We start from the raw sequence: 26333 nt of genomic DNA on the forward strand, positions 1-26333 counted from the left end.
ACTGTATGGAACTTGACTCCTAACTGCTGTGTATGCAGTGGCGGACTCAGGCTGTTTGAAGGGCATTTTTGCCACTCTAAAGGGCACTTAAGAGAGACGTTTTTCAACCGTGGGGGCACCAGGAGGAGCGGTCGCCCCCCCCCTGAGTCCGCCAGTGCGTGTATGCATGTACTAGATGGAGCGTAACCTTATACAGTCACTAATATAAAGAATGGACCGGAAGAGGGAACTGGTGAACTGGACTGAACTAGTGCACTGACACGGAGTGAACCGACTCCTCCTATAGGCACTGCTGCTCAAGAGTTGACTGGACTTGTTATGAGGCTTGAACAGAAACAGAAATCTAACCCATGTACCTCTCCTGCCTGGTGAGGGGTGGGGTCGGGAGCCAGAGTGCATCCTGGGAAGTCCTCCCAGAGCAGCAGGGTCTCCTCTGTCTCCTCCCAGGCCAGGCTGTCACAGTCGTCTTCAAACTCACACTCCCTTCTGCAGCACACACACACACACACACACACACACACACACACACACACACACAACAATGAGTGTACATAACTACCTACACATATAGATGACGCTGTCCCATACTAACAGCTACAGCTACACACACACACACACACACACACACACACACACAACTAGACATGTCGTGAGCTTAGAATGATAAGGTTCTATCTCCGTTTAGGGCAGTTCAGAGATATTGAGCGTCAAGGTTTTTACATTCCATTATGTTCTGTGAGATGGAACCTTTGTATTTTATTAATTACTAACTCAAAAATGTCAACATTTTTAAAATAACACCACACAGGCATTAATAAACACCTAATGGATCAGATTACGTAAAAAACTCAATTTTGACAAAAATGGAGATAGAACCTTGTCACAATGTCACAATGTGCAGTCACTCACAGCTGGTTCAGCATCCTCTGCATCTCCTCGTTGATCTGGTTGTTTGACGAGCCGCCGTGCTCCTCCTCCTTCCCTCCGTCGCTCTCGGAGGTGCTAATTGGCTCGTCACCCTCGCTGCCGTTGACAGACATCGGGGTTTGTTTCCGGGACACCTGAGTGTTTGGTGAGGGAGAGACAGACTTACTGGACACTGGTGATACTGTCAGTAGGTGGGTACCGAAAAAACGGAATATTTATATAGGGTTAGGTAGGGTAGGGTAGGGTAGGGTAGGGTAGGGTGGGCAGGGTAGGGTAGGGTAAGGTAGGGTAGGGTAGGGCAGGGTAGGGTAGGGTAGGGTAGGGTAGGGTAGGGCAGGGTAGGGTAGGGTAGGGTAGGGTAAGGTAAGGTAAGGTAGGATAAGGTAAGGTAAGGTAATTAGGGTAGAGTAAGGTAAGGTAAATTAGGGTAAGGTAAGGTAGGGTAAGGTAAGGTAAGGTAGGGTAAGGTAAAGTAAGGTAAGGTAAGGTAAGGTAACTAAAGTAGGGTAGGGTAAGGTAGGGTAAGGTAACATAGAGTAAGGTACCTGGTACATCTCGATGACGTCCTCACAGTTCCTCTGCTGGGCCACGTCACACAGCCGGGCCGTGATGTCGATGCGTCTGCAGATGTCCATGTCCACCTTCATGGCCTTCTCATGGATCTTACAGTTCAGGTCTGACAGGTTCTACACACGGGGAGGAGGGGGGGCCGAGCCGGAGGGGGGGAGAGGAGGGAGGGCCGAGCAGGGGGGTGGGAGAGGCGTTAGAGGGCTGATAGTGTGCAGACAAAGCCTATGAGATGTGTGTATGTATACGGGCAGTGGTATATAAGGGATATGCATGTGTCTGGAAATGTGGGCAGTATACTACGTGGATGAGTGTGTATTTTGGGAGTACACTGCGGCCCTATGGGTAGGTGAGTGTATGTCGGTGGTATGTTGAACTTACGTTGCTCATGAGGCCTTTGAAGAGGACCAGTTCGGACTTCAGCTGCTGAACTCGGACAGCCAGCTCATCCTGACAACCCTCGCTCTCCTCTAAGTCCTGTTACCATAAACACAGAGCCATGAGACACACACACACACACACACACAGCAATCGTGCTCACCCTGACAGCCCTTACTTTCCTGGAAAAGGAATATTGAAATGTTTTATTTTAATGAATGACGTTACTTTTCAGGATGCCATGTTGCAACTGGCCGGGGACTTCAGTTGAAAATTAGCCGACTAGGCTAACGCTGCCTTTTTTTACTGTATTTTATATGGTTAATGTATTTGGATTGTCCTCGATATAATAAACTAATAAACTAAACTAAACTAAATTATACCATTAGATTAACCCCAAGATCACAGCATCCTCACCCCTTACCAAAATCTTAATTTCTTAACCCATCATTACAAACGTCTTTATTTACCGGGCCCGATTATTAAAAGATAACGTAACGTAATCCCATGAGTGCCTTTGGATTTGGTTGTTTCAATTATTCTCCCTGAGTGTTTGTTTGCATGTGAACCTCCTGGTACAGTCTTTGGCAGGGACGGAGGTTGAGTCTAAAGTGGCACTCTGCATGCTGCATGAGGTCTACGACTACTGAGCCTGTTTAAGTGGGTCAGGAAGAGGTTCCCTGTGTTGCAGCTGCACTCTCAACATCTGCACAGACACGCAGGAAACCAGAGAAACCAAGTTACCACCTGTCTCAACTTCTTTTGATGCATTTACCGTAACAGAGAAGCATCCGTCACTTTCTTTCAGAGGAAGTCACTCATTCTGGCGGAGAAGGTCAGACGGGACTGAACACTTGATTGTGCATTCAATTCAAAACTGAATAGTGGTCATTGTCGTACCGTTGCTCATATGAAACAAACGACCCATTGAAAGCTGCTGTGTCAGCTTTCAATCGGCTGCTTTCTCCTGCTCTTGTTGTTAGCATCAGGAGAGGAACATTCTAAACCCAATACGCTATTATCGTAAACTAGACGTTCACGTTATTAGGTTAGATGTTTTATGTTTTGCATTTGCACACACTATTGAGTTAGGTTGCTCACACACCTAATTGAGTTAGGTTGTTTCGCATGCGTCAGGATAATGTCAACACTGTCAACACTGAGGGAGGGAACCAGGACCTCCGATACAGCATCACAGACACACTGCGCTGTTGGCCCTAAGCCCTGTCGTATACTGTATCACTGAGGGAGGCTGCACACACACACGCATGCACGCACGCACACTCACACTCACACTCACACTCACACTCACACTCACACTCACACACACACACACACACACACACACACACACACACACACACACATACATACATACATACATACCTCCTGTAAGTCTGCCATCTTCTGCTCTAGATCCACTCTCACTGTGTACTCCTCCTCCCACCTAGAACACACACACACACACACACACACACACACACACACACACACACGTTATCAACAGAAATACATGGGAGGCTAAAACATCAGTAGACAAGGTTTTGTTTACAGTCTGCTATTTACCTGGTATTTATTCAGACATCATACTGCAATATGGTAATCAAATATTACATAGCTAATCATGGATTCCATGGAACAAGCACCATTTTGTGGGAACACTAAATGGCTCAAGTGAGTGTTTGATTTAGTGTGTGTGTGTGTGTGCGTGCGTGTGTGTGTGTGTTTCTGTGTGTGTGTGTGTGTGTGTGTGTGTGTGTCTTAAACCCACGCTCCGTCACTGAGCTTTAATCCATTTAAAAGCCTGCATGCACCTGCATGTAAGAACTGGGATCACAGCCTCAGTGACTCAACACAACACACAAGCCCCCTTGGGAAAACCCCTCACTGCGCAGAGCCTTATAGGACTGCTGCTTAACATGCAGAATGCTGCGACAGCGCAGCGTCGATAGAAAACATCCCTTTAATTAAATTAATAAAGGTTATATACTGTAGTGTAGAAGCCAGGAGAGGGGAGTTTGGGTCATAATGTATTGTAAGTGTGAATGAGATGGATGAGTAAGGTACACGTGTGTGAGATAGAGAGAGTAAAAAGAGGAGAGAAGTTCCTCTTTACACGCCACCCCCCCTTTCCAGCAATTACAGCTTGCAGGGGATACTGCATTGCAGATACTTGGACTGTGGGCAGTGTTGCGGAATGGGGGAGAGAGAGAGAGTGAGGCAGAGAGAGAGAGAGAGAGAGAGGGAATGTGTGTGTGTGTGTGGGGGGGGGGGGGTCGAGAAGAAGAGGGGTGGAGCTGGCAATTGAGAGAGAGGGTGAGAAAGAGTGATGGGGGGAAAGGAGAGAGACAGAGAGAGAGAGAGAGAGAGAGAGAGAGAGAGAGAGAGAGAGAGATGAAGACAGGGCAGAGTACACAAGCAGGGAGGAGGAGACAGGGGGAGGGTAAAAGAAGGGGGGACCGAGAAGCCCATGACAGAAGGAGTGAGCCATACAGTAGGGTAGGACTGAGAGAGAGAAGGGAGGAGGGATGGACGGGGGGAGGGGGGAGGGAGGGAGGGAGGGAGGGGGGAGGGAGGGAGGGAGGGGGGAGGGAGGGAGGGAGGGAGAGGGGGAGGGAGGGAGAGGGGGAGGGAGGGAGGGAGGGAGGGAGGGGGGAGGGAGGGAGGGAGGGAGGGAGAGGGGGAGGGGGAGGGAGGGAGGGAGAAAAACACTGAAAAGCTCCTTTAAGTGAACATTCCTGCATGTTTTTTTTCTCTCTTCCTGTTTTGCCTGCAGGTACATTTGACTGCATTACTTCAACAGTGATATTATATCTCATGAGAGGGATAACAAAGATCCCCACAGTGAACCAAACGCTCTGTTCTAAATGTCTGTCTGACTGTACAGGTGCCACCAGGGAAAGGTGAGGTCAAAGGTGAGGTTGGCCCTGACTCCATTCACCTGAGGGCTTCCATGGACATATCTCAGGTATTAGGTTAGAGGCTGAAGCTCGGACCAGTTGCAGTACAGTAGTTCTATAGACTAAGGCCTATAGGCTACACACGACGACAAAACGCAGACTAAACGTCATTTTGATCTCTGGCGGGCAGTGGCCACACAAGCGTTTTCTCATTGTCGCACAGAAGAATCTCTGGCCACATGGAACCGCGTATTCAGGTACACTGGGCATGCGCGTAGGGGTAGACCCAGAAAATGGTTCAAATATAATTGAGACAGTACCGTAAAATAGTAGAAATTCATTATTTTTCTATCATTGTCAACTCCCGATCAATCTCCTCTCCACTTACATTACATCTACATCCGAGATATGACATGTATACGTTATTCATCTGTATACATTTAGGCCTCTTGCTAAGATGTTTCTAAGATGATAAATAATATCACAGCACTGGTTTATCAAGTGTAGGCTAGTTTATAGCACAAGACTTGCAATGGTTGGGTCCCAGGCAATGCGCACATACATCAATCAATCAAACTTTATTTATACAGCATAAGGATGTTACGTGCCTAAACCTTTGATGTGCACACTTGCTACTTGCCGCGTTCATAATCTTATTTAGTCTATATAGCACAAGCCATGCATTGAATGTAACCTCAAGTGCTGAACAGTAAGTAAACCACAATACATTTGTGCGTGTCCGCATCATTGTTATCGAAAAACGCACCCAATCGCCAACCACACAACTCTGAAAACGACATAGAGTGTTATCGTCTCGTCACCGTCTCAGCTCACGAAATCGGCAGAGTCGTGTAGCCGTGAGGTGCAAACGATATCAGATCATGTCCGTTTCAGTCAAATCCGGCGCTGTGTAGCCTATGCCTAAAGTCAGGTGATGGTCCTTAGAGTTCAAGTTCAAGTCTACTGTAACAACTGGAAAAGGATACAGGCCTGTACAAAAACCTTCCACTACTTTCCACTCAAATGTTTACAAGAAGAGATCCTACAAATAGTAAACAAACACACACCATCCCACTCATATAGTTAAAGGGCCCACACTCACACTCACACTCACACTCACACACACACACACACACACACACACACACACACTCACACTCACACTCACACACGTGTGACAGTCAATCCCAACCAGTCCATATTCTACAACAATAAACTAAACCCTTCCAATAGGACTTGGCTCTGACCAATCTGTGCTGTTGTCCCTCTTATTTCGTCTCCCCCTCCAATCACTGTCTTAATAAATGTAAAAGAAAGAAAGAAAGAAAAAAAGGATTTCAACTCAAGAAAAAAGAACATTCCTCCCCGTCCCTATAATCCAGAGACTGGTTGGACTGTAAATGCCACAAATATCCTTGGCAGATTTTTCCAACTATGAATCAGTCAAGTGGAAATACCCTTGTGAGACTGTGTGCTGAGTTCACTTGTGTTGGAAACAGCTGCTCATTGAGGACCATCTGTTTTCAACAACATGACAAAAGTTGTAATAAGCATGACATATTTACTTTTAATAAGCTCTATCAGTCCACTCAATTACAGTACAGCTCAATGACTTAATGCACCTCTACTACACCTCTCCAGGCGCACTGACCTCAGACCTGAAGTTGGGGGAATAAAATGTATTTAATAATAAACAATTCTTGTTTACCTGCGCTTGTACTCGTCTCTCTCCCTCTTCACTTTGCCCAGGACGTTGTACAGCGCTCTGATCTCCGGGGTGATGGTGTCAATCTGGACCCCCACACCGTCCGGGTGGCGCCAGGAGACCCCCGGGCTGGTTACGCGCGTCTCCGGGTGGCGCCAGGACACCCCCGGGCTGGTCACCCGCGTCTCAGCGCCAGAACCGAGCTTGCGGGTGTGGTTGTAGGACCAGATGGTACCGGGGAGAAACCTGGGAGGAGGGTTGGTGGTGGATGTACCGATGCCAGTACTCTTACTGCTGGTGTTAGAACTACTAGACCTAAGGTTCAGAGATAGGAAATGTTAGGATATTTATAGCATAGCATAGAGTACAGCACAGTGTTTTATTTGTATAGTATAGTATAGTGGATAGTGTATATAGCCTTTATTTATGTAAACCAGCTCTTTTCCCTTCTTGTTTTTAGTATTTTTTTTCCTAGCACCAGGGGAGCCCCCCCCTCCCAAATTTCGTTGTTTGGTACCTGTACTATAGCAATGACAATAAAGACCATTCATTCATTCATTCATCATTCACCTTGTCGGAGAGTCAACAGTCGGAGTTGATGCACTGATGGTGATTGTCGGATTCGGGTTCAAATTCGGTGGTTCGGTCGGGTGGTCAGAATAAAGGGTGGTTTCACCTTTGTGGTTCGGCTCCAGAGTGAGGCCGGTGGTCAGGGGTGGCGTGAAGAGGGTGGTGGGCCTCTGGGCCGAGTTGTTCGTGTTGTGAAACGGGAGAGAACCGGGCCTGAGTGGAATTATTGTCCCCACGAACCCGGTTTGGACACCCGTCTCTTGCGTATGCACCCCCCTTCTCCCGTTCTTTTCAGAACCAGAACATCCACCGTCACAACCTCCTTTTTTACCCCCATCCACCAACGCTTGCTGCAACTGTTTCTCCAAGATCTTATTCCTCCGCTCCAGTTCATGCACTTTGGCCAGAAAGCATCTGAACCGCAAGTTGAGGGTCTTCAGCACGCTGATGTTGGACCCCAGGTCGTTCCTCAGGGCCATCGCCGCGGGGGGTGGAGGAGGGGGCGCAGAGGAGCGATGGAAAGAAGGGTGATTGTTGTGGTTCAGGTGCGGGTAGGCTTGTTGTGAGGGTGGAGTGAAATCGAACCCGGACAGAGTCTCACCTGGGCCCCCCAGTCCTGGATAAGGATTGTCCCCCAGGAACAATGAATTGGGGTCCGGAGAGCCGAAACCGGCCTCGGGCAGAAGGCCTGAGGGAGAGTCCGGGTGGCTCGGTGGTCCACCTCCTCCTCCGTTATAATGCTGAGGTTGCTGTTGATGATGTTGGAGATGTGCGTTATTCGCCCCCAGCAAAGGATTCATGCTATGATGGTATGGGAAACTAAAGCGCTGCAGATCTGGCATGAATGAACACGAACGGGGAATTTTTCCTATCTAATAAGATTACTTGGAATAAAAATAATTAATTGACAACTGAATGTTGTGTTGTTGGAGACCTTGGCCGTATCCAACACTGTCCACAATTAGTCCTAGACCTGGTTATATAACTGTCTTCTAATATAGAATCGTATTCTTATCCTTGGCTTAAGGCGCCTGGGCTGGTGGAGGATGGATAAGTAAGCCCTGTCTGTCGCGCTGGTTATAATAATATGATTATTATAGGTGATAACGGTTCCCAACAATAAACAAATGCCCAGAAAAGGCGAGTCCAACAGCTGCCGCGCAAGCAAACAAAAACAAAAACTAACAACACCAAAATGTACTTTGAAAATAGATATTTTTACCAAGCTGATTAATGAAACGGATGTAAAAAAAATCCTGCAGAGTTCGGGTGAATTGAAAAAGATAAATCCAGTGTTTGACCGAACGCCTCTTCCTTATCTGGCAACACGATGTGACCGCAGGCAAGAGCAAGTGTTGCGGGATTTGGAGAGCGAACGAACTACCGTAAATACGCTACTAGACTGTCCAGTTTCTGTTAACCATTTCGCTCTCTGCGTAATTAATACTTGGGCATAAGTCTTTAAAAGCTTATTTCTCATTATTAGATTGGGTTGCTGCACAAAGAAGAATCCATAATTGATATGGAAATGTGTAGTCCTCTCTAACATGGTTGTAATTTGTTCTATTTTTATGTAACTAGATATTTAAGTGTTTTATATTAGGCTATGCCAAATGTAAAATTGTATAATGTATGATATATTTTAATGTTTGATATTTGTAATTTAAAGTATGTTTTATATGTTAAATGTTACTTGTAATATATGTTTTAAATGTGGAGTCCAATTAGATATATAAGTGTTTTATATTATGCCAAATGTTTTGACTGGTACTGTATTTTAATTGTAATTGAAACCATTTAGTTGTGTTTTAGGTTAGCCCCTAACCTGTATAATATATGCAGCCTATGTATATTGAGTTCAGGTTTGGCTAATCAGTATGTGGAGTCAACTCTACATTGTGTCTTTCCCCTCTTCTGTGGATCTCAAAAAGTTTGAAAGAGGATTTATTTTTCTTAAAATGTTTTATTTTACATGATTACATCATGTCAAAATATTATGGAGACTATAACACATATTAGGCAAGTGTGTGTGACAAAAATTACAATAGGTCTTTATACAAGTAAATAGTCTATGCTGTTGGGTTGTACATATTCAAACCTTAAACTAAACGAAAACATATTTGTATGTCATGACATGGAAAAACCTTCAATACTGTGTCTTAAAGGGCAACTGAAAACAATATATTGACATGTAAAAGTAGAAATAGAATGCACAGTAACTTATATCAGGTTTATAGATGATGGTACCAATGTCTACACCTTTTTGAAAAAAGAAACAATACCTACACTTTCACAACATTTTCCAAACAAACGTTTTCCCTCCACCCTCCCTCCCTCCCTCTCATCTCCTCTTCTCTCTCACCCCATCTCTCTTTCTCTTTTTTTTTTTTGTGTTTTTTATTTAGTTTTCAGAAACATTACAGTACGCAACAGACATAAGCACACAGACAAAACAGCGAAAACAACAAAACAAAACAAAAACAGAAACAAAAATAATAATAAATAACAGTTCACAGAGTACTTCTCATATATAATACAAAGCCATTTTTAAGAAGTAAGAGGCATTGTTAGACGTTCCACGTAAGAAATGAAAGGCTGCCACACTGCACTAAACCTCCCAGTTGATCCCTGCAATGTGTATCTCGTCTTTTCCACCTTGAGAAAGTACATGACATCACAAATCCACCTGCCAAACAAGGGAGGACGATCATTCTTCCAATTCAAAAGTATAAGACGTCTTGTCTCTTTCTCATTTTGTCACCACACTGCTGGATGTGGACCCTCCCTCTCTCTTTCCCCCATTCCACCTCTGGCTTTCAATGTTGACCTGGGTGTCCAGAGAGGCCATGTCCAGCATCACAGCATCACAGCCCACTGAGATGTTATTCAGCCAGGACCCCCTTTCTCCTCTATTCCTCCCTCCGTCCTTCTGTCTCTTTCCCAGCTCCACCATAGACAGGCCCATGGGGTTGCTGTTCCTCCGTCTCCAGCTGTGAGTGTAGTATAGAGTGTCGCCGCCTCTGTTTGCTGAAGAGAAAGAAAGGAGAGGAGAGAAAGGTAAAAAAAAAAACATTCATCCCCACTGCAACCACCGCCCTGAACATTTTAAAACAGGAAGCGCATTGTTTTTCTTTTAAACCACAACATTTTAGCTTTTTAGCTTTTTAAATCATAATACTGTTTTTTTTACTTTTTAAATAGGCACTAGATTTTATAAACACTGTTATGTCTGTCTGTTTTTATTGTATGTATGTGAGTGTGACCTACTGTATGTGTGTTTTTAATGTGGAAACTGTATTCATGAACTGCACAAAGCCTGTCAAAGGAGAATTTCTGTCACTCTGTGTTGACAGACAATAAAGCAATCTTGAATCTTGAATCTTGAATCTTGTAGAGTTAGCTGTCTGTCTGAATTAACCTGGTGAAGGTTCAACAGATGTTACACCTGTATCAATACCTGGCTTTGGCATAGATACAGCTATTTGAATTTAATTTAACTAAGTAGGCCAGGAGAGTGTCACAGACTCTAACTTATTCTGTGAGAAATAAGGGGTATGGGTATCTTCCCTAATAACACAAAGCTGGTCTTGACTCTTACAAGTTTTTACTCACAATAGCTCCCGCATCCCCCCTGCATTCTCCTCTTCTCCCACTTCTCTCTCCTGAACAGTATGGCACAGACATCTTTCCTGAACTCCCTGTTCATGATCTGGTAGATGAAGGGGTTAATCATGCAGTGGGACTTGGCGAACATGGCAGGGATCAGGGTCATGATGGGAGGCAGGCACGACTGAGGCTGGTAGCTCTCTGTGTCTGCTGCCGCCCCCTCCTGGGCCGGAGGGGAACTGCGGGCCGTGCCAGCTGGGACACCTGGGCCGGAGCTAGAATTAGAGGAGTAGAGACCTGAGTCATAGTAGACGTTACCGTAGTTTTCTGTGGAGGAGGTCCAGTTGAAGAGTGAGGGGAGGCCCCCCAGGATGTTTGAGATGTTAGGGACCCCCGTGGCTCCCCCTACTACTGGTTGCATGACCCCCCCCTCGCCCCCTTGCTCATCTTTGGGGGCCAGGGTAGAGTAGAGGGAGACGATGATGTAGGGGGTCCAGGCTAGGAGGAAGGTTGAGCAGACTACTGCTGCGATCTGGGACGGACAGACGGAGAGAAAGAGAGACAGAGAGTTCAGTGTTCAAGTGCAGGCTGTTCACTTTCAGAGTATCTCACAGGTTCAGGACACTATCAGTGACGACTATGACTTGTAAAATCATATTATGATTGTGTAAACTGCACACTTTACAATTCATAGTCCTTATGTAATCAATGATGTTATGGGTTGTATGTTGAAGGTGATAAGGAGAGGCATTTCACTGCACATCATTTTCACACATACCTTGGCGAGTCTCAGGTCTTTGCTGCTGTGAGTGACAGTTGAGGAGGGAATAGAGGCCAGGTTGCTTTTAGACCTGTACACCTACACAGAAAGAAACATTAATTAACATATTGGCCACCAACTCCACCCCCATGGAACACACAAAATATATTGGTCTTGGCAGACAACCAGTTGTGGAACCCTAACCCTCAGCAAAATGGCCATGTAGGAGGCGAAGATGGCGAGCGTAGGGATTGCAAAACACAGAATCATGATCAGGAAGATGTAGATTCTGTCGCTTAGGAACGACCTCATTCCCCACCTCAAAGGGAGGAAGCAAGTAGGAGATCAGTACAGTCAGAGAGGTGAGGTAAGCTTGTTGTAGATATGCATATGTTACGGTACATGTGGGAATACGGTACATGTGGGAAAACTAGGGTTAGGGTTAGGTGCTAGGGTGCTACGGTTAGGGTTAGGGTTAGGGGTAGGGTTAGGGTTAGGGTTAGGGTTAGGGTTAGACATGCCAGCATGTACCAAGTCACCCTAGCACCTAACCCTAACCCCAGTTTTCCCACATGTACCGTAACACATACACGCAAGCAGACAGGAAGTAGGAAATACAAAGCGGCAGGAAGGCAGTACCAGTTGATGGTGCAGCTGGTCCCGTAAGGTTCCGGTCCATAACTCCCAAACCCAAGGGCAGGGAGAGACGCCCAGAACAGAGTGTAAGCCCAAGCCAGTCCTATGGACAGGGACACATGTCGCCTCTCTATCCACTGACCTGAGAAGGGGGATTTGGGGGTCATTCCAGTGTGTAAACACTTCAGAAGGCTTATTATACTATACTATGTATAAACACTGTGGATACAGTACCGGTACACACCTGTGGAGGCTGGTGGAGGTAGAAATCGGAGGATACAATGAGCCGTTTTTCTACCACCAGCCACCCCTGGTACACACATTATTAACACTGTGCACTATGAATGAGTTACTAGTTAAATAAAATGAAGAGTTGTAAACAGAGGCACTGTATCTAATTGACCAAAGCATTAGTTGATCAGAACAATTGTTTGATGCAGTGGCTAATTTTATGTTAATTTGTGATTTTTAATTATTCCTCAGATTAAGAGGGTAGTGCTCTGTTTAGTGTTAGAATACAGAAAATCGTGAGCTTAGAATTATAAGGTTCTATCTCCGTTTAGGGTAGTTCAGAGATATTGAGCGTCAAAGTTTTTATATTCCATTATGTTTTGTGAGATGGAACCTTAGTATTTTATTAATTACTAACTAAAAAATGTCAACATTTTAAAAATAACACCACACAGGCATTAATAAACACCCAATGGATCAGATTATGTAAAAAACTCAATTTTGACAAAAATGGAGATAGAACCTTATAATTCTAACGTCACGAAATGTCCCCCCCCCCTCCCCATCAATTGCCCCACTACGTCTTATCACACTGCCTGACTGGCCCTTACCATTCAGGAGCATCAATAGTTGTAATAGATTTTCCTGTGTTACCTAAGCAATCATGTCAATCAGGCCAAGAGAGTAATGATTTCAGCATGCTCTTATCAAAGGGGACAACCACACACACGTGTATCAGGGGCAGGGGGGAGGCTGGTGGAAGTAGGAATCGGAGGACAGCCTCACTGTGATGCATTCGAATGGTATCAAACGCATTCCATTCCATGCATTTATTTTCCATGCAAAAAGAAACAAATGTTAACTTTTATTTAACTGATAATTGAGGTTAGAAATCTCTTTTTTGCGAAGGAGACCTGGCAAGAAGGCAATTACAATGAGCTTGTCCTCCGATATCTACCTGAGGTCGAGGTTGACCCCTATTACTTGAGTGATCCTGGTGAAAGAAAGGATGAAATAGAACAGAGAACAGACTAATAAGGTGGTTTCATCAAACAAGAATCAGTGGTTACAATCCATATCTGACCCCAACTGGTGACCTGAACATACTCCTTATAGAGACATCCAATGCTAGTAAAATGCTCAGAATGCGCAAATAAAACTGTTTGACATTTTTCATTTTGTTTTCAACATCAATAACACTTGGCATTCAAATGCCTCGTTTGCAACGTTGAATGCACCAATAGGCCTTTTTCAACAGTAATAACCGACTGAGTGCCAGTCTGTCTCAGCATAACTCAACTCGTTGTTGTCATGTTTCATGTTGTCACGGCTCGACGGGTCTATCAGTAATCCCACTGACCATATCTGACACTGCAGATCTTGAAGCAGCGGTCCAATGAGATGAGACACGTGGTGATGAGCGAGCCGATGCCGAACACAAAACCCTGGAACCCATACCAGTGGCATCCAGCCTCCCCAAACACCCAGGCATGGGACATGCTAAGAGAGGAGAGAAGAGGGGTTAGTGCCTCCCACCCACATTGCCCCCGGGGCTATTGATTGATTGATTGATTGAGAATGTTTATTTTGGTCCCCTATACAATTCACAATACAGATATAAGAAAATGTACATAGTCACAATTTATAACATCAGGGCCAAAAAGGTGTAGGCTGAAGCCGTGGCTTATTGCACCTACCCTTGTTACATGTATGCATTTCCCCCCATGAATGCATAATCAGAACATTGAAACTTTTATAAACAAAATGTCACTTACGCATGTCAACAAAGAGTTCAAAAAATAAAATAAAAATACCAAACAAAAACTATATTTAAACCTCTGTTTTATACTTGTTAATCATCTTATTTTTAAATAATTTTTTAAATCCTTTTAATGTACTACACATTTTCATTTCCTTTTCAAAAGTATTCCATAAATTAACTCCTTTAACTGTTATACATCTTTGTTTTGCATTTGTTCTAATCTTTGTTTTCATAAACATACATATTCCTCTGAGTTCATAATTACTCTGTCTAACTTGAAATAGTCTCTGGATACAGTCTGGAAGCATCTTATTTTTTACTTTATACATGACTTGTGCCATTTTGAAGTCCACCAATTCTTTAAATTTGAGATCATAGGTGTTTATGAATAATTTGTTAGTTGGTTCTTGATAGGCAGCTCTGTTTATAATTCGTATAGCTCTTTTCTGTAGTAAATAAATTGGATTTGTGATTGTTTTGTATGTGTTTCCCCACACTTCCACACAGTAGGTTATGTATGGAACTATTAGAGAGCGGTACAATATGTGTAATGAATTTGGATTAAGTATGTCTTTTGTTTTATGCAGTATTGCAATAGACTTTGATATTTTAGTCTTTAAGTAGTTTATGTGTGTTTTCCAACATAGTTTGTGGTCTATAACAACTCCCAAAAATTTGTTTTCATAAACTCTTTCAATTTCAACATTATCTATCTTGATTTGTACTTGATTATTTATTTTTCGATTTCCAAATATCATAAGTTTAGTTTTTTCTAAGTTCAATGACAACTTGTTTGTGTCAAACCATGATTGGGCACAGATCAAGGAGGAGCTCAGGTTTGCTGATGTATGAGATTAGTTGGAGCATGATGCCCACATAGCATGGGCCCTAGCAACATGTACTGTACTGTGCTGTACTGAATATCCATGACAGCTTACCTGGAAATGGTGATAAACGGCGCCCCCAAGAGGCTGTAGCCGAAATCACATATGGCGAGGTTTATAGTCATGAGTTCTGACGGCCTGAGTTTCTTCCTCTTTCTGCAGTAAACTAACAGTACGGTGCCATTCCCCAACACAGACACTACCCCTGGGGACAGAAGGAGGGAGAGTGGAGAGAGGGAAGAGGTAGAGTGAGAGAGAGTTAGGGGAAGAGACTGGGAGGGAGAAAGGAGTATAGAGAGAGTTTTTTTTTTTTAACCTTTATTTATACAGGTAAAAACACATTGGAAAAACACAAGGGCTCATTTTCAAGTGTGACCTGTTCACAGGCATACAACAACAACATCCACCACAAACAAATAACCTATAAATAAACCTGGCCTACATAGTCTAAAACTAAACTAAAACTACATAGTCTAAAACTAGACAGCTAAAGAGATAGCTTTATTTTGAACAGGGAGGGGTCAGCAATGGGCAAAAGGGAGGGTCAACTCAATTGCAAGAACAAATCATAGACTGGCACTGTATGTCTCTCAGCAAGAGCTTGAAACTGGAAAGAGGGATCAGATGAGACAGTTTCTCTTCTCTCTCTCTCTCTATCACCCCCCCCCCCCTCTCTCTCTCTATCTCCCTCTATCACCCCCCTCTTTCTCTGTCTGTCTTCCATCCCTTCCCCCTCTCTTTCTGTCACTGTATGTCTCTTTTATTGATCAAATATCCCCTGCTGTTGCCCCAGAAAGAAAAAAAAACAGTTGACAGCTTCCCTGCTCCTATATGAGCTACACACAGACCTCACCCTATAACATGATGTCTGCTGAATGTTCCAATGTAATACAGATTATAATAAGATTGATTGATTCTAAACTTTAAAAAAATATTTGGATCTTTTATTTATCTTAATACAGGGTTAGGGATTCCTAGCCATAAAGAGACCCCAAGCATTTTTAAACTCTAGCATTTTGGCAGAAACAAAGATGAACATACAGGTAGCCTATGCTTTCTTGCTACTTCTTTATTCAAGTTACTACTCTAAATGAATCATAACCAAATTCCACAATTAACCAACGATAACTTAGCCTCATTTGGGAGGAACGTCCTAAATGTCATGTGGTTGAGACCAAGGCCGTTGAGACCACGGTCTCTTTTACAAGGGAGCCCTGCCTACACAGTTTACAACCATACATAATACACATCCAATGACAACATGACAACATCATAAAACACAATCAAGGAAAACCAACACATTTTTCAACAAAGAGGTCCCGAATAAAAAATGTAAACTGCCCTAGTGGCACCAGAACAGCCAACTACCCCTACCATCACTCCAGACAAGGAGGGAGGAGGCCGCAGTGAAGCTGGTCAGGAACATGCATGACGAGCAACACCCTCTGCACGACCTGCTACCTCCAACACGAGGCAGCTGCACTGCCAGGACACTGAGGAACCAGCACAAGCTGGCTGAACCAAAGGCCAAGACCAGCAGGCTGAAAAACTCAACCCTGCCTGCATACTGCAGTTAGACTGTACAATGACAATATCTAGACTCACACATAATACAGCATGGCTACCATGACTGCTACCTGCCCTTGCTTTGCCGCCTTGAAATATTTTTTAAACTTTAAAATTGTTGTGTAATTGTTGTGCTGCTAATATTGTGTGTCATATCTATGTAAGTTCTGCAGTTTTTCAGTGGGGCCTTGGCTCCACTGCAAGCATGAATTAATCAAATCAAATCAACTAAAATCAACTAAAACCACCTCTGCAGATTGTTCCAACAGTGAGGTGGGGCTGTGGCGCAGGAGTTAGAGCTGCCATTTAATGATCGCAAGGTTGGCAGATTGGCGGTTCGAGCCCCGGCTGGCCACATGTCAAAGTGTCCTTGGGCAAGAAACTGAACCCCAAATTGCTCCCAGTGAGCGGGCCGGCACCTTGCATGGTAGCTTGCCACCATTGGTGTGTGAATGTGTGTGTGTGAATGAGAGGCCGTTGTAAAGCGCTTTGGAATAAGGCTCTAAATAAGTCAGTCAGTTTACCGCAACTAAAAGCAGATTTACCCAATTCGGTGGAGACCCGAGGAACCTCAAGAGTTTTACCAACTCTGAGAACGAGTTAGGTCATTGATATGCTTGCATTTCAATAATGAGGTTAGGTAAGCTGGGAGTTTAGGAGAGTAATGAAGAGATCTACTTCATGACTTTAACGAGGTCCAGCCAACTTATGCAATGATGAGTATTAAAACTCATCACATGTTATAAAGCGAAGGGCGCTATGGTAGATGGCATCCAAAGGTTTAAGACTAGTGACGACTTCTGCACTTCGGTAGATGACTGAGATATATGATGATGATGATGATGATGATGATGATGATGATGCTAATGATGTTGATGTTGATGATGATGATGATGATGATAGACTCACCTGTGATGATAACGAAGATGGTGACGGCTAGGTCAGCACTGGGGGCAATGTGGGACTGGTACGCAGGGGGGATGGAGGAAGGGACAGACACAGTGCCCCTCCATGAGCCAGTTACTCCCAGAGACATGTACTAGAGACAGAGAGAATCAGGCAGCGAGACTGGGTCAGAGATCTCACACACAGGCAGAATCAGGCAGTAAGACTGGGTCAGAGATCTGTATACATTCATATATATATTAAAATATATCTGAAATATGTGTTAAACAGTAGCTCTCACACAAAAACCTCACACACACACTTCACATGGCGAGCATCCCCACTCACCCTCCTCTTTAGCTGGTCCAATCAGTCTGTCCTCTCCCTCCCTCTCTTTCTCTCTAGCTTGTGCAGACCTCCTTTATTGTACGACGTGAAGCTCCTTTTTAATCTTATGTCTCTCTATTAACTCACTGTATTCCGAGAAGACAAAATCGACTTTGACGTTGACAATCTAGCAGTGAAGTGATCAGTGCAAGGCACGCTGAGGGGAGGGTTAGCGAAAGGATCTGATGAGCCTCTTTAATCTCTCATCTCTGTCGTCAAGAAACCCCCCCGCCTCTACCTAGCCCTCTCTCTCTCTCCCTCTCTCTCACTCCCCACCTCTCTATTGTTGACCAACCCTGCCGTGCCCACCCTCTCACTCTCTGTCCCCCCCCCCCTCTCTCCCACTTCACTTCTATATGACTCACACTGACTACTATAAAGACAATGAAAATGTATTCAACCATGACCTCACCTCCATCATCATCATTGTTAGAAGTGAATAGAAGAGGTAACATATGATATAACATACCATTCAAATACAAAGATGTTTCTCTAAAAGATACCCATTCTAAAGATACCCGATGGTCGGTCATTGCCAAGCTGAATTAGTCATGCCACATTTTCCCCGTGGCTACACAAATGAAACAGGTATTGAAGAGTGGGGTGAGAGCGATTTCAATTAACTTCCAATTCAAAAGGTGTCTAGAGTATAGGACTGACCCACCTATGAAAGAGCCTTTATCCTATTGTTTTTTCTGTGAATTGATGAGTGTTATTGTTGATATGAAGTTGTGATTTTTGGTATTTGCAGAAAAGTTAATAAAAAAAAATGTGTTACAAAAAAAAAAAAGTGTCTAGAGTTGCACTCAAACCCACAACAATGCTACTACCCGCCCCCCCAAACCCATTCCCAAAGAAAGAGAGGAGCCCGTACTTCTCACAAACAGAGGACTTTATTTCCCTACTGAATGCAGCACCTACTGAGTACTACACACAGAGAAAAAGAGCTTTTCACACCTTGATTCCATCTCAAGAACAGAACAGGGACTTAACAATATAAAAAATTGCGGGTTTTGTTCTTTTCTCGCCCGGAAGGCATGTACAGTGAATTGGGGGTGGTTATCCAGAATCATCGGGGGGGGTATGTGGGTCATGTGACATAGTGCATGTGCAGTTGCTCGGTTGGTCGTCTTTACTCCTTGCTGGCCATGTGAGCCATCAGGTCACAGACACGGGTGCTGTAGGCGAACTCGTTGTCGTACCTGGAGAGAGAGAGAGAGAAGCACCATCAGGATCCAATAACTGACCAATAGTAAAGATTACACCACATCAATACAGAGTGTTGTCTTTCTTTTTAAAGGACTGCACAATCAATTATGAGAGCAAACTAACACCATGAGGTGTATGTTAGGTGTTTATGTTTATGTGTGTAGAGGACACACAATGCCCCTAGGATAATAATAATAATAATAACTTTATTTGTATAGCGCTTTTCCTGCAAACGTTGCAGCTCAAAGTGCTTTAATCATTATATAATCTTAATTTAATTATTTTGTAACTTAAATGCAATATTAAAAGGATGGGTTTTTATAATCTTAATTTAATGATTTAGTCATTTAAAGGCAATATTAAAAAGATGGGTTTTTAGTCTTGACTTGAACATATTTGCTGAGGTTGCATCCCTAATGTAAACTGGCAGTGCATTCCACAATTTGGGTGCATAAAATGAGAATGCAGCCTCACCAAATCTCTTCTTTTGTACATGTGGTACACAGAGAAAACCAGCGTCAGAAGACCTGAGAGCTCTATTTGGCTGATATGCTAGGATGAAGACAGACGTACCATGTGACCAGCTTGACGAAGTGGTCGTTGAGGGCAATGCCAGCGCCAGCATCAAAGATGGAGGAATGAGTGTCACCGTTGAAGTCTGAGGACACCACCTGGTGCTCTGTGTATCCCAGAATTCCCTTCATGGCTCCCTCAGAGGCGGCCTTCACCACCTTCTTGATCTCCTCGTAGGGGGCCTGTGTTTAGGGAGAGGAGAGAGAGGGGTTGTGTGACATATAGGTTGTCATCTGATTGAAGTTTTGCCACAGGTCACACTAGAGACAGGTACAGTATGTGTCTGCTTATTCAACAGGGTTCAGTCTGAGGTGAGGGCACTGAATAGATTATCTGATGTCGCTGTATAAATCACCAAAACTACCAAGCAACTAGACATGAGGAAAGATCTTTGTATAAACATAAGCTAATCTATGCAGTGCCTCATCCAAGGCATGTGCAGCCAGCTAATCTATGCAGCCAAGACATGTGGTTGCCTTTTGACTGGGTGGAGCCGAGTACTCACAGCCTTCTCCAGACGGACGGTCAGGTCGACCACTGAGACGTTGGGGGTGGGGACACGGAAGGCCATGCCGGTGATCTTGCTGTGGGGTGGAGAGGAAGGTGACAGCGTAAGGGTCAAAGTTCCAAGTTCAATGAGCTTACATAAGCTTTCAATAAGTGTACACATTTTTATACTTTAGACCTTTATCTTAAACCCTGACAGTGGTGTCACAGTGGTGAACTAGTGTTATAAGTGCGCTCCTCAACTGCACAATGCAGCTGGTTCTGATTGGTACTACTGACCCGTTGAGCTCGGGGATGACCTTGCCCACAGCCTTGGCTGCGCCAGTGGAGGCGGGGATGATGTTCTGGCTGGCACCACGGCCATCTCTCCACAGCTTACCAGAGGGACCGTCAACGGTCTTCTGGGTGGCGGTGATGGCATGGACTGTGCTCTGAGAGGACGAGAGAGAGAGATAGACAGAGAGAGATGGGGGGGGGGGGGGGGGGGGGTTGATGATAGACAGAATTAGAGCATGTATTGTCACGTTTGTATTTCTGACTGTGTGTAAAACTGGTGTGATGTCAGTCTGTTGCTAGGAGATTGTTGCTAAGGTGTTCATTCGTACCATCAGGCCCTCAATGATTGTGAAGTTGTCGTGGATGACCTTGGCCAGGGGAGCCAGGCAGTTGGTTGTGCAGGAAGCGTTGCTATGGAGAGAGCGAGAGAAACCATGTTACAAAATGTTACCAAGCAAACAACAAGACATTGAACTTTTGAACTTGTTGGACTAATGACAAATATGTATTCACTCTATATAGTATCAACATTCAGGGAATGTGTTTTGATAAGAACATGACAGCCTCCAAAGATTGCAGAATGCCTCTAAAGGGTTGGAGAGAGCATTTGGATAAAAACGTTGCATGAATAAAATTGCTGTCAATATTTTCAGTAAAGGCATTACTCTTCTATATGACTGATGTCGAATGTGAATGTGTGTGTTCAGAGTGGAGGTGGGTCTTGGGGTCTTACCTGACAACTTTGAGGGAGTTTTCGTACTTCTCGTGGTTGACGCCCATGACGAACATGGGTGCGTCGGCGCTGGGAGCAGAGATGATGACTCTCTTGGCACCACCCTTCAAGTGAGCCTGGGGGGGAGAACAGAGGAGCCACTTCACTCAGAGGAGCCACTTATTAACAGCTTATTACATGTCTGTTATTCACTTAATACACGTGAGTTTAGAATGATAAGGTTCTATCTCCGTTTAGGGCAGTTCAGAGATATTGAGCGTCAAAGTTTTTACATTCCATTATGTTTTGTGAGATGGAACCTTTGTATTTTATGAATTACTAACTAAAAAATGTCAACATTTTTAAAAATAACACCACACAGGCATTAATAAACACCTAATGGATCCGATTATGTAAAAAACTCAAAAATGGAAATAGAACCTTATAATTCTAACGTCACGACATGTTGAGTCATTTCTTATCGCATGCTTGTATCGTGGTCTTCTGTGGTGGTATTATGTCTGCTATGTTGAGTTGTCGAGAGAATGGGGAGAGGAGACAGGAAGTGAATACTTACGGAGGCCTTCTCGATGGTGGTGAACACACCAGTAGACTCAACCACATACTCGGCACCGGCCTCACCCCATTTGATGGCAGTGGGGTCCCTCCTGCAAGAGGGAGAGGGAGGGGGGGGGAGGGGAAGAGGTTGTTCAGGTTCGGGGTTACGGTCAAGCATAGACAATCATTGAAACTGTTTAAGCCAACATAAAGGGGTTAGCCTACTAGATGACATGACATTATTTTGCTATGATATCTCCTACATATTCTACGGTAACATTGAATTAATAATGGATTCTAATGAATGGAGACCAGGGAGGGCACTCACTCGTGGAACACGGTGATGGCGTGTCCATCAATCATCAGCTTGCCGCCCTCGGCCTTGACCTCGCCAGCGAAACGACCGTGGGTGGAGTCATACTTGAACATGTAGACCTGTGGGTGGGAAAAGATGAGCTCTATTGCAGGGTTTCCTACTGGTTTTGGTTTAGAAGTTGAGGCTGTTGGCTGTACACATTATTTTGTTCTGAGGGATATTATCTAGCTACACAAATTCACTTTTAAGGAAACCCTTTCTATAGTGTTTGTATTGTATGTTTCCAGTTGACACGTCCCATGCATATATCCATAGAGCCTTCTACCCCAGCCATCCCTGTCTGGTCCCTGTCTGTATACTCACCATGTACTCCAGGTCAATGAAGGGGTCGTTGATGGCCACAATCTCCACTTTCTTGGAGTGGAAAGCAGCACGGGTCACCAGGCGCCCGATACGGCCGAATCTGTGAAATAAAGTAATCCGAAAATTAACTGCAATGTTCGTCGCCTTAGTCCAGCCACTAGATGGCGGTAGAACCTCATCTCACTCAACCTGCCTGCTAGTAAAGGGATAGCAGGCGAGTGAGGTCAGGAGACACGGGCATACAGTTTACTTTAAAAACTTTTTAGAGTTTTGAGATTTTTTTTTACAATCAACAAGGCACCATGTTGGGCACCCAATGTTTCCAAGACAATTCCCTTTCTAATAAGCATGCAAATCGAAATGATATTAGTCATGTGGTGTATTTATTTATCCAACAGTTTGCAAAATGCTATATTATCTATGGTTCTTTGACGGTCCATTAGAGCAACATAGCTGATATGTGCTCTAGGAGGACTGGCCCGCCATACATTGCTTTTGAATTACCGATTAGTCTATTCCTTCATAAACTGCTCTGCCAAGGTGACCTCACAACTCATGAATATGAATATGTCCTCTGACCCAATATGAAGTGGGTGAGAGGACAGAGTTCAGGGGGAGGGACAGAGAGGGAGGTGTGTTGTGAGCTTGTCTGTGAGCTGTACTTCCCGGAGTGTAAAGTCTAACTGAGCCTCTCATGTCCTCATGTCGTCTCATGTCGTCCTTACTGACGACAGCAGTGTGCTGTTTGATACATAGCCGAGTTACTGTTTAACTACTAGGTTCAGACCCTGGCAGAGATAAAACAGGTGGATAACCTGACCTTAATGGTGAGGATATGTGTGTTCCACTTCCAAAGAACAATGACATGTATCTATTCAGTTCTAATGACAAGCTAAGCAGGGTGTGCTTACTAGTGACCAAAAAACACAAACAAGCAATCCCCAATTGAGCAAGAGACACGTCAAGGAGATAGGGGCAGGCTACAGATCTGCTGAGGGCCCAAAGTTCAAAGATCACAGAGAAAAACAAGAAAACACCCGGGTGACTGTCCCTGGGTTTGTGTGTGCGTGCGTGTGTGTGTGTGTGTGTGTGTGTGTGTGTGTGTGTGTGTGTGTGTGTGTGTGTGTGTGTTGCTGCTCAGCTGAAATGGCTTCCAGTCTGCATAATGCAAAGTATTTTCACTCTTTAATTGCTGTGTTATAGCTGAGCTGGTTTTGAATCACAGTAAAATGGTTGCTATTATCAGAGTTCAGAATGTCAACACTGAACAGTTATCTGCCCCCCAACCTTTCTCCAAAGGTTGCCTAGCTAAAAAAAGACTCCAGACTCACAGGACAAGAGCTGTGGGGAGCATACTACACATAACCGGAGAAGGCCCATGGATCATATATCAACATCTTACTGTTGTCACTATGCTTCTCTTTTGCAGAGAGAGGGGTGTGACACGAAACCTAAAGTTTGGGGTATGGGGTCTGATCTTATCTGGGTGCGTGTGGATCAGTGACTCCGGCATATTGCATTTGTGTCTCATATGTATTTTAATATGCACTGTCCCTGTGAAATAAACAATAAACAATAAACTAAACTAAAACTTCTGTGAGGTTACCATTTACACATCCTATGAGTATACTGAAACATAAACGTCTTACCTGCATATTTATCTATGGTTCATTGTCATTTTTAATAATAAGTAAAGCTAAATTGCTATATACTTAAAATTGCAAAAGTTACAGCAAGTGAATCTAGCAGTGTGTAGTTGTGGTTGTAGGGTTGCGTAGTTGCGTTAGTGGTTAAGTGAAGAGGTCTCTTACCCATTGACACCGACTTTCACCATTTTGCTGAGCTGTTGGTTATAAGTCCTCTGGAGGGAGGAGATGGGGGAGGGAGAGGAGAGAGGGAAAGGAGGGCATTATTAAACAAACATTGACCACCATTTATGACTGCCATACATTACATTATTGATGATTGCAACATTATTGATGATTGCAACTAAGATCTAGCTTTAGGATAAGGAGTTTTAAAGAACAAAGATACATGCACAAAACCTCCCAAGAGATAACCTATCTACTGTATACAGTATCTACACTGCAAATGACTGCAACTCATAGTAAGTGCATGGAAAAAGGAAGCAATAGAAGGTGGTACTGTACATTAATAACATATGTTTATGTCGAGTTGACAACATCCAATAAGTTTAAACTATTGACTGTGTCAAGGCTAGTCAATTCAAGCAGATTGCAACAACTTGTAAGCAACATGTTTTACTTTTAGTGATATCAAACTTTCCTAGGCAAACTTCTAATAAGAGTTTTGAATGATTGCGTATCCGCATTATGTAAGCATAATAATAACAATATAAGATATTATGAAAAGAACAAACTAAAAAGTCAATATATATAAATATGTTTAAAATATCAAGGTTGTCATGCAAAAAGCAGTCAATTCCCCAAGAACTTTGTTAGGTAGGTAATGTAAATGTAATTTTTAGTCAGTTGATCATTTACCGTTTGTGAGATGCCTCAGACTGTCTTCGGGTGTGAGTGGGGACGAGCCAAGGTGGGCCGCCTATTTATTTCCACCCGTCGGTTCGGCCACGCCCCCTTTCTGGCCCGGCCACGCCCCTTTCTGGCCCGGTCACGCCCCTTCAGAATGTCAAGGTCGTAAGGAAGCTATGACGAGTTTTGGAAACTGAATTTATATAAGTCCAAAGTAAAGTTACTTTGATTTTCATGAATGAATTTTCATTCATTACACCTTATGTAACCTTCTCAACTCAATGCTTACACTTGATTTGATTCAGTCTGTCACATTTACTATTTTGCTTTTACATTTAAGGTTATTATGTTTTTTTCAAGCTTTCGTACCTAAGTCTGAAGCATAGAGAGAGTTGAGAACACACAGAGACAGAAAGTCCTTAGCAGAATGAAAAAATAGAGTGTTCATGACCTTCTCACTAGATAGAGAGAGCCAGAGAGAGGGAGAGAGGGATCAAATCTCTATCTTCCCGAGTGTGACATTTACTGCCAAAGACCATGACCCTTCTCTCTCCCTTTAACTCCCCCCCCACCCCCCCCCCCCTCTCTCTCTCCTCCTATAGACACATTTCCCACCCAGGTGACTTCTTTCAGAATCAGAATCAGAATCAGAATCAGAATCAGAAGACTTTATTGCCATGACATGTAAACATGTTAGGAATTTGGTTTGGGACAGTGGAGCACGGTTTACAGCAGGACAGGTGCAAGACAGGACAAGACAGTGCAAACCAACATCATAGTGCAAAAAGTAATAAATAAATATAAATATAAGAAGTGCAAAGATCAGGTGTTCAAGTGTTCATGTCCAGACAGTCCAAAGCTCTCTGGGTGGGGGTGGAGGATTGATGTGTGAAACCCTGACACAGCTATAACAGCTGTATAAGAGGTGGGTTGGAACATTACGAGAGAGTTCCCATCCACCTCTGCTACATACACAAGAGACAGGAGTGAGAAAGCACAGAAACAAGCCATGGAGACAGAATCATCATAAAAGTAGTGTTGAAATGATCGGGATGCCAATTTCTGAGCAATTCAGATGATTCCGGGGCTCCCCAAGAGTCAATGTGTAATTCCAACCCTGCCCTATAGCCCCCTTGTCTGTGTCACAGTTAGGCCTGTCGACCACACAGCATACATGCTGTATCCAACAGCAGTGCCAAAAAAAGAAATAGGTGTGACAAATAATTGCACGGAATTGACTAGCAACTCTGATTGGATGATAGTGACCCAGGTGACTTTGTATTTAAACTATCTAAAGTTCTTAACTTGACTTAACTTAAACTTCTTGTTCTTTGGTTTCAGGGTGGCTTCCCCACAGTGAGTGATGCAGTTCTGAGGCATGTGATGAGCCGTGAGATCACACGGCACAGCCAGACATTTTGGACTTGAACTAATAGATCTTGAGGCAATGGACACATGCCACCTGAGCTGCAGCCTGCAGCATGTCCCTGTTTGGCTGTTGTGTTTACATTTTAGCATGTTTTTTGGGGGGGGTTTAATGATTTTTTACAAGGGAATTAA

The 26333-nt window shown here is 43.9% G+C and overlaps 3 protein-coding genes across 3 annotated transcripts in view; all 3 read right to left on the reverse strand.

The window, feature by feature from the left end:
• The window catches only part of iffo1b (intermediate filament family orphan 1b), a gene marked incomplete at both ends in the record, with an annotated part of 39003 nt that extends 31114 nt beyond the window's left edge, over positions 1-7889 (reverse strand). The window contains 7 exons of the mRNA XM_080540539.1: positions 357-486; positions 910-1061; positions 1452-1613; positions 1876-1971; positions 3259-3319; positions 6481-6792; positions 7048-7889. Coding sequence (XP_080396665.1) covers positions 357-486; positions 910-1061; positions 1452-1613; positions 1876-1971; positions 3259-3319; positions 6481-6792; positions 7048-7889 — 1755 coding nt within the window. The remainder of the gene's footprint in view (positions 1-356; positions 487-909; positions 1062-1451; positions 1614-1875; positions 1972-3258; positions 3320-6480; positions 6793-7047) is intronic.
• A 1907-nt stretch (positions 7890-9796) lies between these two features.
• On the reverse strand, positions 9797-17528 carry opn9 (opsin 9; the record flags this gene model as incomplete). The annotated part of the gene is made up of 8 exons (XM_080540540.1): positions 9797-10074; positions 10660-11185; positions 11432-11512; positions 11618-11732; positions 12053-12191; positions 13641-13780; positions 14981-15131; positions 17402-17528. 8 exons carry the CDS (start codon positions 17526-17528, stop codon positions 9797-9799), a joined length of 1557 nt encoding a protein of 518 aa, XP_080396666.1.
• A 1110-nt stretch (positions 17529-18638) lies between these two features.
• On the reverse strand, positions 18639-24824 carry gapdh (glyceraldehyde-3-phosphate dehydrogenase). Its single transcript, XM_080540011.1, has 11 exons — positions 24783-24824; positions 24090-24139; positions 22279-22378; positions 21928-22034; positions 21619-21709; positions 21063-21178; positions 20659-20740; positions 20333-20484; positions 20052-20130; positions 19547-19728; positions 18639-18966 (listed from the first exon to the last, which is right to left on the reverse strand). Exons 2-11 carry the CDS (start codon positions 24110-24112, stop codon positions 18897-18899), a joined length of 1002 nt encoding a protein of 333 aa, XP_080396137.1. The 5' UTR covers positions 24113-24139; positions 24783-24824; the 3' UTR covers positions 18639-18896.
• Between the last annotated feature and the right edge of the window lie 1509 nt (positions 24825-26333).

This window comes from Nansenia antarctica, assembly GCF_963989245.1.
Source record: "Nansenia antarctica genome assembly, chromosome: 10".
Taxonomy (NCBI): Eukaryota; Metazoa; Chordata; class Actinopteri; order Argentiniformes; family Microstomatidae; genus Nansenia; species Nansenia antarctica.

Excerpts from the sequence above, each read along its gene's own strand:
- gapdh (XM_080540011.1), bottom strand. The coding sequence starts at position 24,112 with ATGGTGAAAGTCGGTGTCAATGG. Across the intron at positions 21,710-21,927 it reads GCCATCACCGTGTTCCACGA|GAGGGACCCCACTGCCATCA; the intron begins GTGAGTGCCCTC and ends TCCCTCTTGCAG. Across the intron at positions 20,741-21,062 it reads AACTCCCTCAAAGTTGTCAG|CAACGCTTCCTGCACAACCA; the intron begins GTAAGACCCCAA and ends CTCTCTCCATAG.